The 19,463-nt window shown below is 49.1% G+C and overlaps 1 protein-coding gene across 1 annotated transcript in view; it reads left to right on the top strand.

The window, feature by feature from the left end:
• Positions 1 to 19,463, top strand: part of SSH1 (slingshot protein phosphatase 1) — a gene marked incomplete at both ends in the record, with an annotated part of 72,559 nt that overhangs the window by 34,990 nt on the left and 18,106 nt on the right. Inside the window, 6 exons of the mRNA XM_080717706.1 lie at positions 4,369 to 4,472; positions 9,365 to 9,429; positions 10,828 to 10,949; positions 13,950 to 14,018; positions 15,316 to 15,381; positions 16,575 to 16,769. Coding sequence (XP_080573832.1) covers positions 4,369 to 4,472; positions 9,365 to 9,429; positions 10,828 to 10,949; positions 13,950 to 14,018; positions 15,316 to 15,381; positions 16,575 to 16,769 — 621 coding nt within the window. The remainder of the gene's footprint in view (positions 1 to 4,368; positions 4,473 to 9,364; positions 9,430 to 10,827; positions 10,950 to 13,949; positions 14,019 to 15,315; positions 15,382 to 16,574; positions 16,770 to 19,463) is intronic.

The raw sequence follows: 19,463 nt of genomic DNA, 5'->3' as shown, positions 1-19,463 counted from the left end.
GTTTATTCATTTATTTTGAGCTACTGGGGATGGAACCCAGGGACATTCTACCTCTGAGCTACTCCCTCAGCCGTATTTTTTTTTTTTTTTATCTTGAAACAGGGTCTCACTGAGTTGCAAAAGGCCTCACTAAGTAGCTGAGGCTGTCCGGGAACCGCAGTCTTCCTGTCTCAGCCTCCCAAATGCTGGGATTATAAGCATGCACCACCATGCCTGGCCCTTAATTACTTACTAAATTTTCAGGGTGCTGAGGACAAAACCCAGGGACATTCTGACTCTGAGCTACACCCCTAGCCCTATTTTATTTCTTTTATTTTGAAACAATCTCACTAATTGTAGAGGGCCTTGATAAGTTGCTGAGGCTGGCCACGAACCCGCGATCCTCCTGTCTCAGCCTCCCAAGTACTAGGATTGCAGGTATGTGTCACCAGGCCCGGCTTTTTTTTTTTTTTTTTTTTTTTCTTCAGGAATACAGTGTTTAACTACTAACACTAGATGTCTGGGGCAAAAACAAGCTAACTTTTTTATATTACCAAAAATATCCTTGTATTTCTATGAGGGATTAATTTGCTTAAGTCTTGGTGTGTGTGTATTTGTGTATGTCTGCGTGTGTCTGCGTGCACACACTCATCCGTGTGTGTTACTAGGGATCAAACCCAGGAGCATTCTACAAGGTACACCCTGAGCTATTTTTATTTCTTATTTTGAAACAGGGTCTTGCTTAGTTGCCGAGAGTCTCATTAAATTGCTGAGACTGGCATTGAATCTGTGATCTTCCTGTCTCAGCCCCCCCAGTACTGAGATTACAGGAAGTGCCACCACCCCTGGTTTAGGGGTCTATTTTTTAAAAGTACTGAAGATTTCGCTGGGCGTGGTGGCGCACCCTTGTAATCCCTGGGCTTGGGAGGCAGAGACAGGTTCGAAGCCAGCCTCACTGGCTTAAGAGACCCTGTTTAAAAAAAAAAAAAAAGAAATATATATAATAGGTCCAGGAGTGTAGCCCAGAGGTAGAAAGGTTTCCAGGAATCTCAGTACCACCAAAAAGATTTCTATTTATTTAGGTATTGGGATTGAACCCAGGGGCATTCTACCTCTAAGCTTATACCCCCTAGCTCTATTTTACTTTGAAACAGGGTCTTACTAAATTACAGAAGCTGGCCTCAAGTCTGCCATCCTTCTGTCTCAGCCTCCCAAGTACTGAGATTACAGGCATGTGCCCCTGCACCTGGATTTATGGCTTTCTTTTTCTTATGAGTCTTAATTTCTGTATAAATTGAGAGCGTTTTGTATTGTTTTGATAGTCCAATCATGAGAGTGAAAAATTTTTTATTTTTTTACTTATTTACTGGTACTGAGGATTGGATCTTACATTTCACTTATGGTAGCCAAGTACTCCCTCTACCATTGTGCCGAACTCCTACCCCTAATTATCATTTTTTTTAGGTAATAGGTTGAATTTAAATGGTTTTTTTTTTTTTTTGCTAGTTAAAATAACAAAAGCCAAAGATTTGTTTTGCTGAGGAATTCGGTGAGTCAACTTGAGATTTTCCACAGGAAAACCTTCACAGGGCAACTTTCACCAAGCTAAATTACAGGTTGGTGGACCACTTAGTTGTTTTTGTCGTGCGTGTGTGTGTTTTGCTAAGGACTGAACCCAGGGGCATCTACCTAGGAGTTACACCCCAGCTCTGTGTTTGTTATTATTATATATATTTTTTGTGGTACTGGGGGTGGGACCCAGGGGCTTTCTACCTCTGGGCTATACTCTCAGACCTATTTTATATTTTATTTGGAAAAGGGTCTCACTAAGTTGCTGAGAGCCTCACTAAGTAGCTGAGGCTGGCTTCGAACCCCCCAAGCGCGGGGATTCCAAGCATGCGCCACCAGGTCAGGCTGTTTTTATTATTTTGAAACAGGATCTCGTTAGGTTGATGAGAGTCCCATTACATGCTGAGGCTGTCCTCAAAGCTGAGATCCTCCTGTCTCAGCCTCCCAAGGACGGATTTCAGGCGTGGGCCACCACGCCCAGCCTGTTTTCTTAAGGTGCAAACAGCTGGTGATGTATGCTTTGGTCCTCCTCACATCCTACCAAGAGAGGGCGCCAAAACCTGGGTGGCTGCTTACAGCCAGGACTTTAGAAGCAAAAGACCAACTGTAAGAATATGAACAATTCAAAACTTGATAATATAGGGAAGAATTTAGCTCTAGGCTTGTATTTAACTCCATTGGTTTATATATCTGCCTTTAGAACAGTACTATACTGTTTCAATTATTGTAGCTTTATATGGTTTGAAATCAGAAAATATATATCTTCTAGCTTTGTTCTTTTTCAAGATCGTTTTGGGTATCTAGAGTCCATATTCCATATTAGGATAGATTTTTTTCTGAAAAATAAATATATAAATATATGATAGTTTCACCTAAAAAAATAGAAAAAAAATATTCTCTGGTAAGAAAGAAAGCAAAAAGAAATATTGAAATGTTATCTTTAAGTCATCAAAAGCTTGGTATCAGACAAATGAAACTGTTATGTGAGATTATCATTTTTAATTTTGGATAAATTGCTATAATACTAGATGTCAACCACTAAGCCAAGCATGGGAAGGAGGGATGGGGAGGGAACGGGGTGGGGATTGGGTAGGGGCTGACTGGGCGATGTGTGCATGTATGTCTACAAAAGTTTGTATCCCACTATGATGTATGAATACAGTGCACCAATAAAATTAATTAATTAATTAATTAATTTTAAAAAAGAAAAAAAAAGAATATGAACAATTCACAACACAGATCACTCTCACCTAAACAGTGTTTTGTTGTTGTTGTTGTTGTTGTTGTTCCTTACTGGAGATCAAACCCGGGGTGCCCTACCACTGAGCAACGCCCCCAGCCCTTTTCTTTTGTTCTTTCTTTCTTTCTTTCTTTCTTTTTTTTTTTTTTGCAGGTCTGGAGATTGAACCCAGGGGCATTGGGCCTCCGAGCTACACCCCCTGCCCTATTTTTTTATTCTTAATTTTGAAACCAGGTCTCACTGAGTTGCAGAGGGCCTCACTAAGTAGCTGAGGCTGTCTGCGAACCGCGATCCTCCAGGTCTCAGCCTCCCGAATGCTGAGATCATTTTTTATTTTGAGACAGGGGTTTGCTAAGTTGCCCAGGCTGGCCTCAAACTTGTGATTCTCCTACCTTAGCCTCCTGGATTGCTGGGATTCCAGGCATTGCCACCACAACTACTTTTTCTCTATTTTTAGAAAATATTGTTCTGCTGGCCGTGGTGGTGCATGCTTGTAATTCCAGCATTCGGGAGGCTGAGACTGAAGGATCGTGGTTCGCAGACAGCCTCTGTTACTTAGTGAGGCCCTCTGCAACTCAGTGAGACCCGGTTTCAAAATAAAAATACAAAATAGGGCCGGGATGTAGCTTGGAGGTAATATGCCTCTGAGTTTCATCCCCAGATCCACAAAAATAAAAAAAGAAAAGAAAAGAAAGTATCGTCCTGAAGCCAGGTTTGTTGGCACATGCTTATAATCCCAGCATTTGGGAGACTGAGACAGAAGGATTGCAGTTTGCAGACAGCCTCAGCTATTTAGTGAGGCCCTCTGCAACTCAGTGAGACCCTGTTTCAAAATAAAGAATAAAAAATAGGGCTGGTGTGTGACTCAGAGGTAAAATGCCCCTGGGTTCCATCCCAGTACTGCAAAAAAAAAAAAAAAAAAGATATATTATCATCCTGCAGTGAGATCCCTTTTCGTGTCCAGCAGGAAAGACAGGTCTTTTAGCCCTGGAGAGCCCACTTGGGACTCCAGGTATTGTAGCAGAAGCATTATTTCATCAGCAAAACTTTTCAGCAAAGGCAAGGTTGTAATCCCAGTACTTGGGAGGCTGAGACAGGAGGATCCGGGTTCGCAGCCAGCCTCAGCTAAATAGGGAAGCCCTCTGCAACTTCATGAGACCCTGTTTCAAAATAAAGAATACAAAATAATTGGGCTCGGGGTACCAGCACCACAAAAATAATAGTAACAGTTTTATCCCAAAGGCACGTTACAGCCAGGCACGGTGGCGCACGCTTTTAATCCCCGCACTTAGGAGGCGGAGACAGGAGGATGGCACAGGTTCAAAGCCAGCCTCAGCTGGCTTAAAGAGACCCTGTTTCCAAAAAAAATATAAAAGAGGTCTGGGAGTGTGGCCCGGAAGTAGAAGGCCCCTGGGTTCCATCCCCAGTACCACCAAAAAACAAAACAAACAAACAAACAAAAAAAAAAACAAAGGCATATTACATGCCGTTGGTCCGCTCCAAAGCTGTCCCTTGGCCGCACTCCTGGCCGTTCCCCCTGTGAACTTGGTCTAACAGTTTTCTGGTTTTGTTTTCCCCAGCTTGAGCGAGAGCTTTTTCATGGTGAAAGGAGCAGCCCTCTTCCTACAGCAGGGAAGCAGTCCTCAGGGCCCGCGGAGTCTCCAGCACCCCCACAAGCACGCAGGTGACGGCTTTAACTTGGGGCTTCTCTTCTGTGCCGCCGAGGGATGGTTCACGTAGGCGTGGGTGACTTGTTGGGTCTCAAGGCCAGAGAAGTAGCGCGGCGCAGATTTGTAGGGACTGGTGCCATGGACTCGCGGGTGCTCTTGGGTGGCACTGGGAGCTGGTGATCCTCTCAAACCACACGTGTCTGGGTCAGAACTAGCGTGGTGCATACAGATGGCCCACAACCAGTCCATCAGTTAGCTGCAGGCCTTAAGTTACTATATGACTGTGTGTGTGTGTTACTGGGGATGGAACACAGAGGCATTCTTCCTCCAAGCGACACCCCTATTTTTTTGGGGGGGTGGTATTGGGGTTCCTGGAAACCCTTCTACCTCCAGGCTACACTCCCAGACCTATTTTATATTTTTATATGGAAACAGGGTCTCTTAAGCCAGCGAGGCTGGCTTCGAACCTGCGCGATCCTCCTGTCTCCACCTTCCAAGCGCGGGGATGACAAGCATGCGCCACCAGGCCCGGCTTGAGTGGGTGTTTTATGTACAAGTGGATGTTTGTGACGGGCCCGGCCTCTCTGCACACGCGTGCATGCGTGCGTGTGTGTGTGTGTTCAAGCGCGCATGAACTGGGAAGGCCGTTGCGTTTTAGAACAGCAGCGGGCGAGACCAACCCACATTTGTTTGTGACAGTGCTTGTTAGCGTTTTGTTTATTTAACCTCATGCCCTCTAGCATCCTCTCAGATCTGAGTGTCTTGGGTTAGAATTTCAGACCTTACAAGTTCAGGCAAACATGACGGCTCGCTCCGTGTTTGTTTGTTTGTTTGTTTGTTTGTTGGTACTGGAGGTGGAACCCAGAGGCTTTCTACCTCCGGGCTATACTCCCAGACCCATTTTATATTTTATTTGGAAACAAGGTCTCACTAAGTTGCCGAGAGCCTCGCTAAGTAGCTGAGGCTGGCTTCGAACCTACACGATCCTCCTGTCTCAGCCTCCCAAGCGCGGGGATTACAAGCGTGCTCCACCATGCCCGGCTCACTCCGGGTTTCACAGACCAATACTTATGATCAGCGTTGGGGTTCATTGTAAGCTGCAAACTGTCTTGTACAAAGAAGCGGTGCGGTTTCTGGGAAGAGTTATCTGCGTGGAGCCAGATGGGCCTGGCTTCCGAACGCGGTGCTGCAAGTTACTGCGCTCTACATTAGCTACAGCCCACTTCCGAGCCCCAGTATCCTCGTCTTTACAGTGGGCTCTAAATACTTTAGACAGTATGGAAATTTCACACCATGCACATGTAGCCAGCCGTGGCGGCGCACGCTTGTCATCCCAGCATTCGGGAGGCAAAGACCGGAGGATCGCAGATCAAGAACAGCCTCAGCTACTTAGTGAGGTCCTCTGCAACTCAGAGAGACCCTGTTTCAAAATAAAAAATAGGCCAGGCGTGGTGGCGCACGCCTGTAATCCCCTCACTTGGGAGGCGGAGACAGGAGGATCGCACAGGTTCTAAGCCAGCCCCGCTGACTTAAGAGACCCTATTTCCAAATAAAATATAAAAATGGGTCTGGGAGTGTAGCCCGGAGGTAGAAGGGTTTCCAGGAACCCTAGTACCACGAGAAAGAAAGAAAGAAAGAAAGAAAGGAAGAAAGAAAGAAAGAAAGAGAGAGAGAAAGAAAAAGAAAGAAAGAAAGAAAGAAAGAAAGAAAGAAAGAAAGAAAGAAAGAAAGAAAGAAAGAAAGCCGGGCTTGGTGGCGCACGCTTGTAATCCCCCGCGCTTGGGAGGCGGAGACAGGAAGATCGCGCAGGTTCGAAGCCAGGCGCGCTGGTTTAGGAGACCCTGTTTCCAAATATAAAAGTATAAAATAGGTCTGGGAGTGTAGCCCGGAGGTCGAAGGGTTCCAGGAACCCCGGTACCACCAAAAAAAAAAAAAAAAAAAAAAAAGAAAAGAAAGATAGATAGATAGATAGGGGTGGGGCCGGGCGTGGTGGCGCACTCTTGTAATCCCCGTGCTTTGGAGGTGGAGACAGGAGGATGTGCAGCTGGCTTAAGAGACCCTGTTTCCAAGGGAAGGAGGGAGGGAGGGAGGGAGAAAGGATAAAAAATTGGGCTGGTGGTATAGCTCAGAGGTAGAATGCCCCTGGGTTCCACCTCCAGTACCACACAAATTAATACATAAAATTAATAAAATTAATAAATAATTAATAATTTAATAAATAAATAATTTAATAATTAATAAATAAAAACAAAACTATGCACAAGTGTTGTGAGTGTAGTGTATTATGTGCATGTGTGTGTAGCTATAATTACCGCCGTGGTCTCTAGTATAGTGGACCTCTTCATAGAGCTCTCATTCCTGAATGTGCTTAATGGTCCTGCTCCGTGAGGAATTCAGCTGTTAGTGTCTGAACTCTAATGCCTACGTAGCAAAACATGAAGCTTTGCTCGTTGACTATAAAAATGTTCCCACACTCGCCAGGCGTGGCGGCGCATGCTTGTCATCCGGCGTTGGGGAGGCTGAGACGGGAGGATCACGGTCCAAGGACAGCCTCAGCTACTTAGCGAGGCCCTCTGCAACTCAGTGAGAGCCTGCATCAAAATAAAGAATAAAAAATAGAGCTGGAAGCCGGACGTGGTGGTGCACGCTTGTAATCCCTGCACTTGGGAGGCAGAGACAGGAGAATCGAAGCCAGCCGCGCGCGCTTGCTTAGGAGACCCTGTTTCCAAATAAAAATGTAAAAATAGGTCTGGGAGTGTAGCCCGGAGGTAGAAGGGCTTCCAGGAACCCCAGTTCCACCAAAAAAAAAAAAAAAAAAATAGAGCTGGGAGTGTAGCTCGGAGGTAGAATGCCTCTGGCTTCCATCCCTAGTACTACAAAAAATAAGTAAATAAGTAAATAAGTAAGTAAAGCAAACCATTATCTCCACAGCATTCCTTACGGACAGCAGCGCCAGCGGGGCCTGTGTTACACAGTGGAGTCCATTACTGGACAGAAGATAAGAGGAGCACTTTTTTTTCCAAAAAAGAAAATAATGATTTACTGTGGAATGAACTCTTAACATGAGAACTGCCCCCTGTAAGAAGTACAGGTGTCTAATGTCCTGATTTGGCTCCGAGACAGGGAGCCCAATTTAGACATCATCTGCCATTCTGCCTTTAAAACTAAAAAGGCGTTTTTGCAAAAGGAACAAATGCAGATGCGATGTTTTTCTTTGGGGTGGGGGAGTGTGTACGCAGTATTGTGCTTCTGGGGTCCTCAGTGTGACATGTGGGATAACTTTGGGTTTTGGCTTTATTTATTTATTTATTTAGTTAGTTAGTTAGTTAGTTAATGCTGGGGATGGAACTCAGGAACATTCTACCTCTGAGCCACATTCCCAGTTCTAATTTTTTTATTCTTTATTTTTGTGGTACTGGGGGTGGAACCCATGGGTCTACGTCCAGGCTATGCTCCCAGACCGATTTTATTTTATACTTTATTTGGAAACAGGGTCTCACTAAGTTGCCGAGAGCCTCACTAAGTAGCTGAGGCTGGCTTCAAACCTGTGCCATCCTCCTGTCTCAGCCTCCCAAGCGCGGGGATGACAAGTGTGCGCACCACATCTGGCTTTTTTTTTTTTTTTTTTTTTTGGTGGTAGTGGGGATGGAACCCTTCTACCTCCAGGCTACACTCCCAGACCTATTTTATATTTTATTTGGAAACAGAGTCTCTTAAGTCCTTAAGCCAGCAAGGTTGGCTTTGAACCTGCACAATCCTCCTGCCTCAGCCTCCCAAATGCTGAGATTATAAGTGTGGGCCACCACTCCCAGTCTTAACTTAGAATCTTTACAAATGAACTTTCTTTCCTTTTCTTTCCTTCCTTCCTTCCTTCCTTTTTTTTTTTTTTTTTTTTTTTGTGGTACTGAGGATTGAATCCAGGGCATTCTACCTCTGAGCTACACCCCCAGCCCTATTTTTTTTTTTTATTCCTTATTTTGAAACAGGGTCCCACTAAGTTGTGGAGGGCCTCACTAAGTAGCTGAGGCTGGCTGTGAACCTATGATCCTCCCGTTTCAGCCTCCCAAGTACTAGGATTACAAGCTTACGTCACTACCCCCGGCTGGTGTAGATATTTATTTATTTATTTATTTATTTTGGTGGTACTAGGGTTCCTGGAAACCCTTCTACTTCTGGGCTACACTCCCAGACCTATTTTGACATTTTTATTTGGAAACAGGGTCTCTTAAGCCAGCGAGGCTGGCTTTGAGCCTGCACGATCCTCCTGTCTCCGCCTCCCAAGCGCGGGGATTACAAGCGTGCGCCACCACGCCCGGCTGGTGTAGATTTTTTAAATGTGTTATTCCTCGTGTCTTTTTCTAGCCTGGCCTCTTTACAAATGAACCTTTTCTTAAGAAACAAACCCATGCAGACATTAAGGAAATAGTATATGCCAGGCATAATGGTGCACGCTTGTAATCCCTGTACTTGGGAGGTTGAGACGGAGATCGTGCAGGTTTGAAGCTGAAGCCAACCTCAGCTACTTAGTGAGACCCTGTTTCCAAATATAAAAAATAGATCTGATAGTGTAGCCCAGAGGTAGAGGGCCCCTGGGTTCCATCCCCAGTACCCCCCCACAATATATATATATATATGTATATGTATATGTATATGTATATGTATATGTATATATACATACACACACACACACACAGAGGGTTAGAATCATACTCCCTCCCGCTGACACACCCCAGTTACTGGGAGAGGAGGGGTGCTCCGCCTGACTACCTGTGCAGCTTGTTCCGCGGTGTAGGGAGAGAAATTTGACCCCGAAATCTTGTGAGCCCTCACTCAGGTCAGCCGCTCGGAGGTGTCTTCGTAGCGAGCCGGTGGGCGGCGTCTAACCCTTTCTTCCTCTGTCCAGCAGGTGACCTGCCCCAGCACCTGCAGGTGATGATTAACCTGCTGCGCTGTGAAGACAGGATCAAGCTGGTAAGAGGAGCGCGTGGCGGGTGTCCATCGCGAGGCTTGGGTGTACAAGGGGAGCCGTTCGGGAGCCTTAAGTGTGTGTTCTCCTACGCTGTCCCCGAAAGCCCAAGCTAGGGGCCTTGGGGGCGGCTAGGTGGGAGGGCATGTGTGAGGCCCTGGGATCCATTCACGGCACTGCACCTCCACCTCCCCCCCAAAAAAAACCAAGTTTGAAGCCGGGCGTGGTGCACACGCCTGTGATCCCAGCATTCGGTAGGTTGAAACAGGAGGATCAGGGTTCTTGGCCAGCCTCAGCTACTGAGTGAGGCCCTCTGCAACTCAGTAAGACCCTGCTTCAAAATAAAGAATAAAAAATAGGGCTGGCGGTGTAGCTCGGAGGTAGAATGCCCCCGGGTTCCATCCCCAGACCTGCACACACACACACAAAAAAAGCCAAGTTTGTGCTCTAGCGCCCCAGAGGGGCCAGCGGAGCGGCGTGCCGGAACTTTGCGACGGTCTGTGCTAAATGCGAGTCTTTCCCTGGATCTCATTTGTGTACTGACACCCCTCGGCTGTCCCCTCTGAGCCAGGCCCCGTCCCCAGTGCCCGGGCTTCTGCTCTCCAGAATGTTACCTTTGCTGGGCGTGATGGCGCACGCCCGTAATCTCAGTACTCGGGAGGCTGAGACAGGTGGATCACATGTTCAGTGCGACTTAGCAAGGCTTTCAGCAGCTTTGCAAGACCCCGTTTCCAAATAAAAAACAAGCCGGGCGTGGTGGCGCACGCTTGTTATCCCAGTACTTGGGAGGCTGAGACAGGAGAATCGGATCGCAGGTTCGTGGCCAGCCTCAGCTACTTAGTGAGGCTCTCCGAAACTTAGACCCTGTTTCAGAATAAAAAATTTAAAAAATTGGGAGCTGGGCGTGGTGGCGCACGCTTGTAATCCTAGTGCTTGGGAGTCTGAGACAGGAGGATCACACAGGTTCGAAGCCAACCTCAGCTATTTAGCGAGGCTCCCAGCAACTCAGTGAGACCCTGTTTCCAAATAAAGTATAAAATAGCTCTGGGAGTATAGCCCGGAGGTAGAAGGCCCCTGGGTTCCACCCCAGTACCACTAAAAAAAAAAGAAAGAAAAAAGAAAGGTAGGGTGCCCCTGGGTTCAATCCCCAGTACTACAAAATGCATACATACAATAAAATCAAGCTGAGGAAGGTAGAATGCCCTTGGTTTTCATCCCCAGCACCGCACCACACACACACACACACACACACACACACTCACACTCACACTCACACACACACTCACACCACCTTCAGTTCCAGTCTTGGTTTTGGGGAACTAAAAGTTCCTGGTGTTGGTTTGCCCAGGGGAGGGTGGCGCCTCCTGTAGGGCAAAGCGGTGAGCGCACCCTGCCCCCCGCAGGCCGTGCGCTTGGAGAGCGCCTGGACCGACCGAGTGCGCTACATGGTGGTGGTGTACAGCAGCGGCCGGCAGGACACAGAGGAGAATATCTTGCTGGGAGTCGACTTCTCCAGTAAGGAAAGGTGGGTCTCGTGGGATGGCGGTTCCCTCTGGGAGGGGAACAGAGGTGGCTGCTGGGAAAAGGCTTCCCTGGTATGGAGCAGGGGTCGCTGAAGCCCTGGGAATGGGTGGCATGCCCTCGCAGCTCCTGTGTGCTGGGCACTCGGTCAGATGCAGACTCTGCCGTCAAGGAGCTCAAAGTTTACTAAGAAGGCTCTTAGGAAAGCTGCACTGTGCTTAGAAGTTGAACACTGGAAGCTATGTAGAAAGTGGAGTGTCAGCCGGGCGCGGAGGCTCACGTGTAATCCCAGCACTTGGGAGGCTGAGAAAGGTGGATCAAGGACAGCCTCAGCAAGTAGCGAAACTCTCATCAACCTGGTGAGACCCTGTTTCAAAATAAAACAAAAACGAGCCAGGCATGGTGGCACACGCTTCTAATCCTAGTACTTGGGAGGCTAAAACAGGAAGATTGCAAGTTCACGGTCAGCCTCAGCCACTTTGTGAGGCTATCCACAACTTAGACCCTGTTTCAAAATAAAGGATAAAAAATAGGGCTGGTGGTGAAGCTTGGAGGTAGAATGCCCTTGAGTTCAATCCCTAGTATCAAAACAATGATAGCTGGGCGTGGTGGCGCACGCTCATGATCCTAGCGTTTTGGGAGGCTAAGACAGGAGAATCGTGGTTCTCGGACAGCCTCAGCTACTTAGGTCCTTTGCAACTCAGTGAGACTCTGTTTCAAAATAAAGAATAAAAAGTAGGGCTGAGAGTGTAGCTCAGAGGTAGAATGCCCCTGGGTTCCATCCCCAGTACCACAAAAATAAAAGGAATAGAAGGAGGAAGTGGAAGGAGGAAGAGGAGGAGGAGAAGAAGAGGAGGAATTTGTTTAACTCATGGGTTGAGAGGCTCAAAGGCCAAGATGAAAAAGCCCCATCGCAGGTCAGGGCCTCCAGAAGATATCACAGACAGGGAGCCAGAGGGACCCAGGGACTGGGCACATTCTTTTTATAAAACCTCCCTCGTGGAAACTGACCTTCTCCATGAAGCCAGCATTCCTTTCCTTTGAGAGTGGAACCATGACCCGATTACCTCCTACTAGACACCATCTCTTAAGGGACCCCCCCAACACACACACACACACACACACACACACACACACACACACACACACACACCGAGGACCAAGCTGCCAGCACACAAACCTGTCCACACTACAGTTAGGGGCACGTGGCCAGGAACGCTTGCTGGAGAATCCGATAACTGTGATGGGCATTGGCCAAATGAGCACTGTTCTGTGGGAGTGTGTGTCTGGTCCGGCAGTGACATTCTGTGGATCCCCAGGTATTTGGGGCAGGTGTTTGGTCTGTGGCTTAAAGAGAGGCTTGAACCTTTCCCAGTAACTGAATACCATGGGTCCTGTTTGGATAAACTGAGCCTGAGAGGTCCTTGCAAGCCCCTGGGTTTGTTGGAGCTAGCCCAGAGCGGATGCCCTTTATGCGTCACCCATCAGCCTACTGATTCGCTGAGAACACGTTTTTACTTACGCTGTCCTGTGCATGAGGCGGCGGGCTGGGCCCCAGGTAAGCCAAGTTCTTGAGCTCAAAGAGCGGTCGGCAAGCGCGGGTCATGGCCGTGGCCGGCTGTGAGGGGGAGAGGCTCGGCCGTGGAGGAACGCCCGGGCTTCGATGGCGCGGTGGTGCTAAGCTGGTCTTGGAGAAACAGCAGGCTGCGAGGCGAGTTTGGGCTGCGTGGGACCAGGAGGTGAAGGGAAAGAGGCTCAGGCAGAGTTAGGAACAGGGGCTCGGGGGTTCATGACTGTGGATGGAGGCTGTACGGTCTTGTGTTCCTGTGAGTGATTGCAGCGGTCACGGGCTGTGACCAAGGCTTTATTGTTCCTTAGACATTTGCGAACAGAAAAAGGAGGACACGTCTTTTCTGATTCCTCCCCCTTCCAGCCCTTCATAAGATGATGAGAAAGTTGAACCCAGGGACATTCTACCTCCGAGCTACACCCCCAGCCCTATTTTATTTTTGTCTGGGACTGGCTTCAAGAGCTCTGTGAAGTGCAACACTAATTTTCCTTTGCAGCTTTACAGAGGAAATACAGCGAGCCCGTCGGGAATGGGGAGAATCTGGGAGGTCTTGGAGTCCCCTGCCCTGCGGGTGCCCAAGCACTTGCGCCGGGGGCGGTGCCGTGGGGGAGGAGCTGGCTCCCCAGAGCCCCCCAGAGCTCCCTGTCCACAGGCGCACGCGCCAGCGAGCGTCATGTTACTCCCCGAGGGGGCTGTTAAATGGGAGCAGAGACATGAGCCCGGGATTCCTGGCACTTGTCAGGGCTGGCCCCTGGCACCGGCACAGCAGTTTCTCACAAGCTGACTCTTTTGAAAATGCCCAAAGAATTCCCATCACAGTCCAGGGAGACCCGCTCTCCGATAAGCCCCCGGTTCCCTCGGTTTTGCGGCAGCGCCGGTCTCCAAAGCCGATCCGTCTCATCTTGCTGCCAGCACCAGTGAAAGCAAAACCAGATTGAGTTTGTAACGTGACAGCTACAGAAAAGGTAGAAAAACAGACGCTGAAAGTGAGCCGCAGCCATGGCACAGGCCCCCTCCCGCCTCCCACCACCAGAGACAGACGAGGCCGAGCTTGGCTGCCACCTCTTGCCCCTGTGCCCCGCTGGGGTAGCCCCCCGCCAGCATGGTGCCAGCCATCAGGGCTGAGTGCCAGCCGGTGCTCCTTACACCTCAGGAGCCTCGGCTGGCTTGTGAATTTGCATCCATACAAAAAAGGTGCAGCCCCTTAGAGTATCCTCTAGCAGGACCATCTGGCACCTGTGTCTTGGAGAATTCAGTGGTGAGCAGATCCTGCCCAAGCGGCTTGGAAACTTTTCCCAGATCCACGCGCAGCCGCCTGTCCCGGGTCAGGTGGCGGTTGTCTGTGAGTTGGATGGGCCAGGCAGAGATCGAGGGGAGGCTGTCCCTGGCCGTGGCTGACACTGACTCTAGATGTCTTCTCTCTCCTCCGTGCAGTAAAAGCTGCACCATCGGCATGGTTCTCCGACTGTGGAGTGACACAAAGATCTACCTGGATGGAGACGGGTAAGGACAAAGAGTCCTGCTCTGTACATCTGAGCAGGAGCGGGCTGGGGCGACCTGGGGTGATCCCGCGGGTGGGCGTGATTGCACTAGGAGAATCCTGCGAGCTGCGTGGGGAGGGACACCCTGGACGTTCTGGGCCTGTTCCGGTCACCTGGCTCCTAGGGATGCCTGTTACAGGAGGTCTACTGCCGTCTGAGGGTCAAGAACAGCAGCCAGCAGCCACTCAATCATTTCCCTTGGTTTACGCAGTGAATGCTCAGTAGGTGCCCCCCGGGGCCGGGGCCCGAAGGTTCACAGGTGGAATGACTCCGCTGGTGCTCTGCTTCCTGGGCACCAGGAAGAGGCATACAGCTGGCAGGGACAGCCGTGTTTCAGGGCTACTCGGGATTGCGGAGAAGGAGCACCAGCTCAGCCCGGGCAGGCAGACCCCAGATGAGGAGCATCTGGGTCCCACGTGGATTCACCCCAGGAAAGCGTGGAAAGAAATAAGATAGGCACTTGTCCTGGCCCCAGGAGTCCATGCAGGTGGAAGAAAGTTATATAGCTTTAGAGCACGAACTGGAAGGGAAAATTAGAAGTCTGCTTTGTTGAAGTGGTGGGGTTGTGGGGATATTTTCCCTTTGTAGAATGTTGTTTTCTACTGATATATTTTTATGCAATTCCAATATATAGATAGGTTGACTGATTATGAGATGGATGGATGGATGGTGGATGGGTAGATGGATGGATTGGTGAGTAGATGGATGGATGGATGAGTGGGTGGATGGATGGATGGATAGATGGATGGATGGGTGAGTGGGTAGGTAGATGGATGATGGATGTCTGGAGTGGATGGGTGGATGAGTGGATGGGTGGGTGGGTAGATGGATAAGTAGATAGATGGATGAGTGGGTAGATGGATGAATGGATAGACAGATGCATAGATGGATGGATAGATAGAGTGGATAGGTGGATGGATGGATGGGTGGGTGGATGGGTGGATGGGTGGATAGATGGATGAATATCCAGAGCGGATGGGCGGATGGGTGGGTGGGTGACTAAGTGGATGGATGGCGCTCGCCAGACATGGCAGTTAGGCAGGAACAGTTGTGAAAACAAAGGAGATGCCGTTGTCTTTCCCCTTGGCTGGACTTTCTGTCTTGAAGTGGCACTCAAGCCACCGGTTAAGCACGTCTTCCCAACCAAGAGCCCATTCCTGCTGCTGCCCTGGCTCTTGGTTCCGTGGACCCTCAGCGAGCCTGGGAGGCCGCTGGCTGAGAGACTTCTCACCGCGGTGTCTTCTGTTGTCTCCCCTCAGTGGGTTCAGCGTGAGCACAGCAGGAAGGATGCACATCTTTAAACCCGTGTCTGTCCAGGCCATGTGGTAAGTGCGGTTTTAGGGACTTTTAATTCTGTACAAATATTTTTCTAGCTGACAACATAAATAGAAAAATCCCTTCTAGAGAGACTGTTAGGGAGAGGAGAGAGGAGAAAATGAGAGGTAGGTATGGTCAAAGTATGTTACAGACATGTTCAAAAGTGTCACAGTGAAACCCATTATTATGGGGAGAGGTGTTCTACCTCTGAGCTACGTCACCTATTTTTTTTTTTTTAAATAGGGCCTAAGTGGCTGAGAGCTTTGCTATGTTTCTGAGGCTGGCCTCTGATCTGAGTCACTCCTGTCTCAGCCTCCAAGTACTGGAATTACAGTCGTGCACCACCATGCCCAATTGAGAACCATTATTCTGTGTAATTAATATCACTAGAAAGAAAACAAAAGAAAGAAAGAACCCTTATACTTAGATGCTGATGTAGGGGTGTGTATTGCAAAATATACATAACGTAAAATGTACCATCTTAACCTTTTTTTTTTCTTGTTTTCTGGTACTGGGGATGAAACCCAGGCGCAGCCTACCTTTGAGCTACATTCCCAGCCCTACCTTTTTTTTTTTCCTTCAGTACTGTGGATGTAACCCAGGGGCATTTAACCTCCGAACTACACCCCCAGTCCTATTTTTTATTCTATTTATTTATTTATTCTTTTTTTTTTTTTTTTTTTTTTTTTTTTGGTGGTACTGGGGTTCCTGGAAGCCCTTCTACCTCTGGGCTACACTCCCAGACCTATTTTTACATTTTTATTTGGGAACAGGGTCTCTTAAGCCAGTGCGTGCGTCTGGCTTCGAACCTGTGCCATCCTCCTGTCTCTGTCTCCCAAGCGCGGGGATTCCAAGCGTGCACCACCATGCCCGGCTATTCTTTATTTTTGAAACAGGGTCTCATTGAGTTGCAAATGGCCTCACTAAATAGCTGAAGCCGTCCATAAACCGCGATCCTCCTGTCCCAGCTTCTCAAATGCTGGGATTACAGGTGTGTGCCACCACGTCAGCTTTTTTTTTTTTTTTTTCTTTAATTACCATTGAAGGTACATTTTTACATCGTGTCTAGCTGCTGCTGATAAAGTATCACTCTGTTTCACAGCCAACCTCAGCAAATTAGCAAGGCCCTTTGGAACTTGGTGAGAGACCTGGCTAGAGGGGGAAACCCCAGGCCTGACCTTCCCCGCCCGCCTCTCCCCAGGTCTGCGCTCCAGGTGCTGCACAAGGCCTGCGAGGTGGCCCGGAGGCACAACTACTTCCCCGGGGGGCTGGCGCTCATCTGGGCAGCTTACTACGAGAGCTGCCTCAACTCGGAGCAGAGTTGCATCAACGAGTGGAACGCCATGCAGGACCTGGAGTCCACGCGGCCCGACTCGCCGGCCCTGTTCGTCGACAAGTACGTGGGCTCCTGTCCCTGACCGCCCGTGCCCGACCTGACCCCGTGCAGGCTCGGGCCTCCCTGCAGTCCTGACTGAGCGATCCCTGATCCAGGCGCAACGGGTTCTCACCTGGGGCCCATGCAAGGTTTTGGGGGGTTTTGGTACTGGGGATGGAACCCAGGGGCGTTCTACCTCTGAGCTATACCTCCAGCCCTATTTTTACTCTTTATTTATTTATTTTTATTTATTCATTTATTTTTTGGTGGTACTGGGGGTGGAGCCCAGGGATTTTCTACCTCCAGGCTATACTCCGAGACCTATTTTATATTTTATTTGGAAACAGGGCCTTACTAAGGTGCTGAGAGCCTCACTAAGCAGCTGAGGCTGGCTTCAAACCTATGTTTCTCCTGTCTCAGCCTCCCAAGTGCGGGGATTGCAAACGTGCACCACCGCGCCTGGCCTTTACTCTTTTTTTTTTTTTTTTTTTTGGTGGTACTGGGGTTCTTGGAAGCCCTTCTACCTCCGGGTTACACTCCCAGACCTATTTTTACATTTTTATTTGGAAACAGGGTCTCCTAAGCCAGTGTGCGCAGCCGGCTTCGAACCTGCACGATCCTCCTGTCTCCGCCTCCCAAGTGCGGGGATGACAAGCGTGCGCCACCACGCCCAGCCCTTTACTCTTTATTTTGAAACAGGGTCTCACTAAGTTGCGGAGGGCCTCGCTAAGTAGCTGAAGCTGGCTGCGAACCTGCGATCCTCCCGTCTCAGCCTCCCAAGTACGGGGATTACAGGCATGCACCACCATGCCCTGCTTATCTAAGCTATACCTCCAGCCCTATTTTTTATTTTTTGTTTTCAAACAGTTCTCACTAGGTTGCTGGGAGTCTCACTAGGTTCCTTGGGACTGTCCTCAAAGCTGCTATTCTCCTGTTGTAACCTCCCAAGTACTGGGGTTACAGGTGTGCACCACCATGCCTAGGTCCATAGCTAAGAAGATGTAGCCACCTACATCTTTCACTACAAGAAGGGTCGGTGACAAACGCTCCTTTAAAAGTTATAAACAAAGCCGGGCGTGGTGGCGCACGCTTGTAATCCCAGCATTTGGGAGGCTGAGACCAGAAAATTGTGGTTCACAGACAGCCTCAGCTACTTAGTGAGGCCCTTTGCAACTCAGCGAGACCCTGTTTCAAAAATAAAGAATAAAAAATGGGGCTGGGGGTGTAGCTCGGAGGTAGAATGGCCCTGGGTTCCATCCCTAGTACAGAAAAAAAAAAAAAAAGTTATAAACAAAGCCGGGCATGGTGACACACGCTTGTAATCCCAGTACTTGGGAGGCTGAACCAGGAGGATCACCAGTTGGCGACCAGCCTCAGCTACTCAGGCCCCCCACAGCATAGTGAGACCCTGTTTCAAAATAAAGAATAAAAAATAGGGCTAGGGCCAGGCGTGGTGGTGCACGCTTGTCATCCCCGCACTTGGGAGGCAGAGACAGGAGGATCGCGCAGGTTCGAAGCCAGCCGCGCGCGCTGGCTTAGGAGACCCTGTTTCCAAATATAAAATGTAAAAATAGGTCTGGGAGTGTAGCCCGGAGGTAGAAGGGCTTCCAGGAACCCCAGTACCACCAAAAATAAAAATAAAAATAGGGCTAGGGATGTAGCTCGGAGGTAGAATGCCCTGGGTTCCATCCCCAGTACTGCAAAAACAACAACAGAAAGTAAGTTATAAACACATGTGGTGAGTGTATTTCCCTGATGTCTGTCAGATCCCCAGCCCAATGCATTGCTCTGTGCTTTGCCTGCCCCTAGGTGGCGCTGTGTGTCACCTAGGAAACGCTTTCCTTCATAGCCAGCAAGCGGCTTAAATTTCCAAGCCCTTCCCTGCTCCCAGGAGAATCCCGAATTCGACCTCTGTGTCCTCCAAGAGCGGTCAGTCTTGGCAGCTGCGGTAGTGGAGCTGGTGGCCTGTAGCACCGAGGCAGCCCGAGGCCACGCTCCTCAAAGTCTAGATCCAGGAGCCGGCTGCGGTGGTACACACCTGTAAACCCAGGACTTGCGAGGCTGAGACAGGAGGATCGCAGGTTTGGGGACAGCCTCGGCAAGCAGTGAGACTCTCATCCATCTAGGGAGACCCTGTTTCCAGATAAAACTAAAAGAGGCCAGGCGTGGTGGTGCACACTTTTTTTTTTTTTTTTTTTTTTAATCCCCACGCTTGGGAGGCAGAGACAGGAGGGTCGCATAGGTTTGAAGCCAGCCTCAGCTACTTAGTGAGGCTCTTAGCAACTTAGTGAGACCCTCTTTCCAAATAAAATATAGGTCTGGGAGTATAGCCCGGAGGTAAAAAGCCTCTGCATTCCACCCCCAGTACCACCACACAAAAAAATACTAAAATAGGAATGGGGTTGTATCTCAGAGATAGGATGTCCCTGGGCATAATTCTGGAATAATAATAATAATAATAATAATAATAATAATAATAATAATAATGTGTAGTTTGAGAAGATGGAAGCCGTTCTCTCTGCCTGCCCCACTACCCTGGAGTGCTATGTCCCATCCAAACACCCCATCCTAAGAGGGCTGTGGATATGGGGAGGACCCAGATGACCGGAATCCATAAAGACATCACGAGAAGGGACAGGAGGGATGACGGTTGCCTGGGATATCTGAGGGGCCGTCCTGGGGCACAGGAGTCCTAGAGGTCTGTGTGGCCCTGAG

Source organism: Muscardinus avellanarius (genome assembly GCF_963383645.1).
Source record: "Muscardinus avellanarius genome assembly, chromosome: 21".
In the NCBI taxonomy this organism is placed as follows: domain Eukaryota; kingdom Metazoa; phylum Chordata; class Mammalia; order Rodentia; family Gliridae; genus Muscardinus; species Muscardinus avellanarius.
Note: the sequence above shows the minus strand (reverse complement) of the source record. Positions and strands in the feature narration are given on the sequence as shown.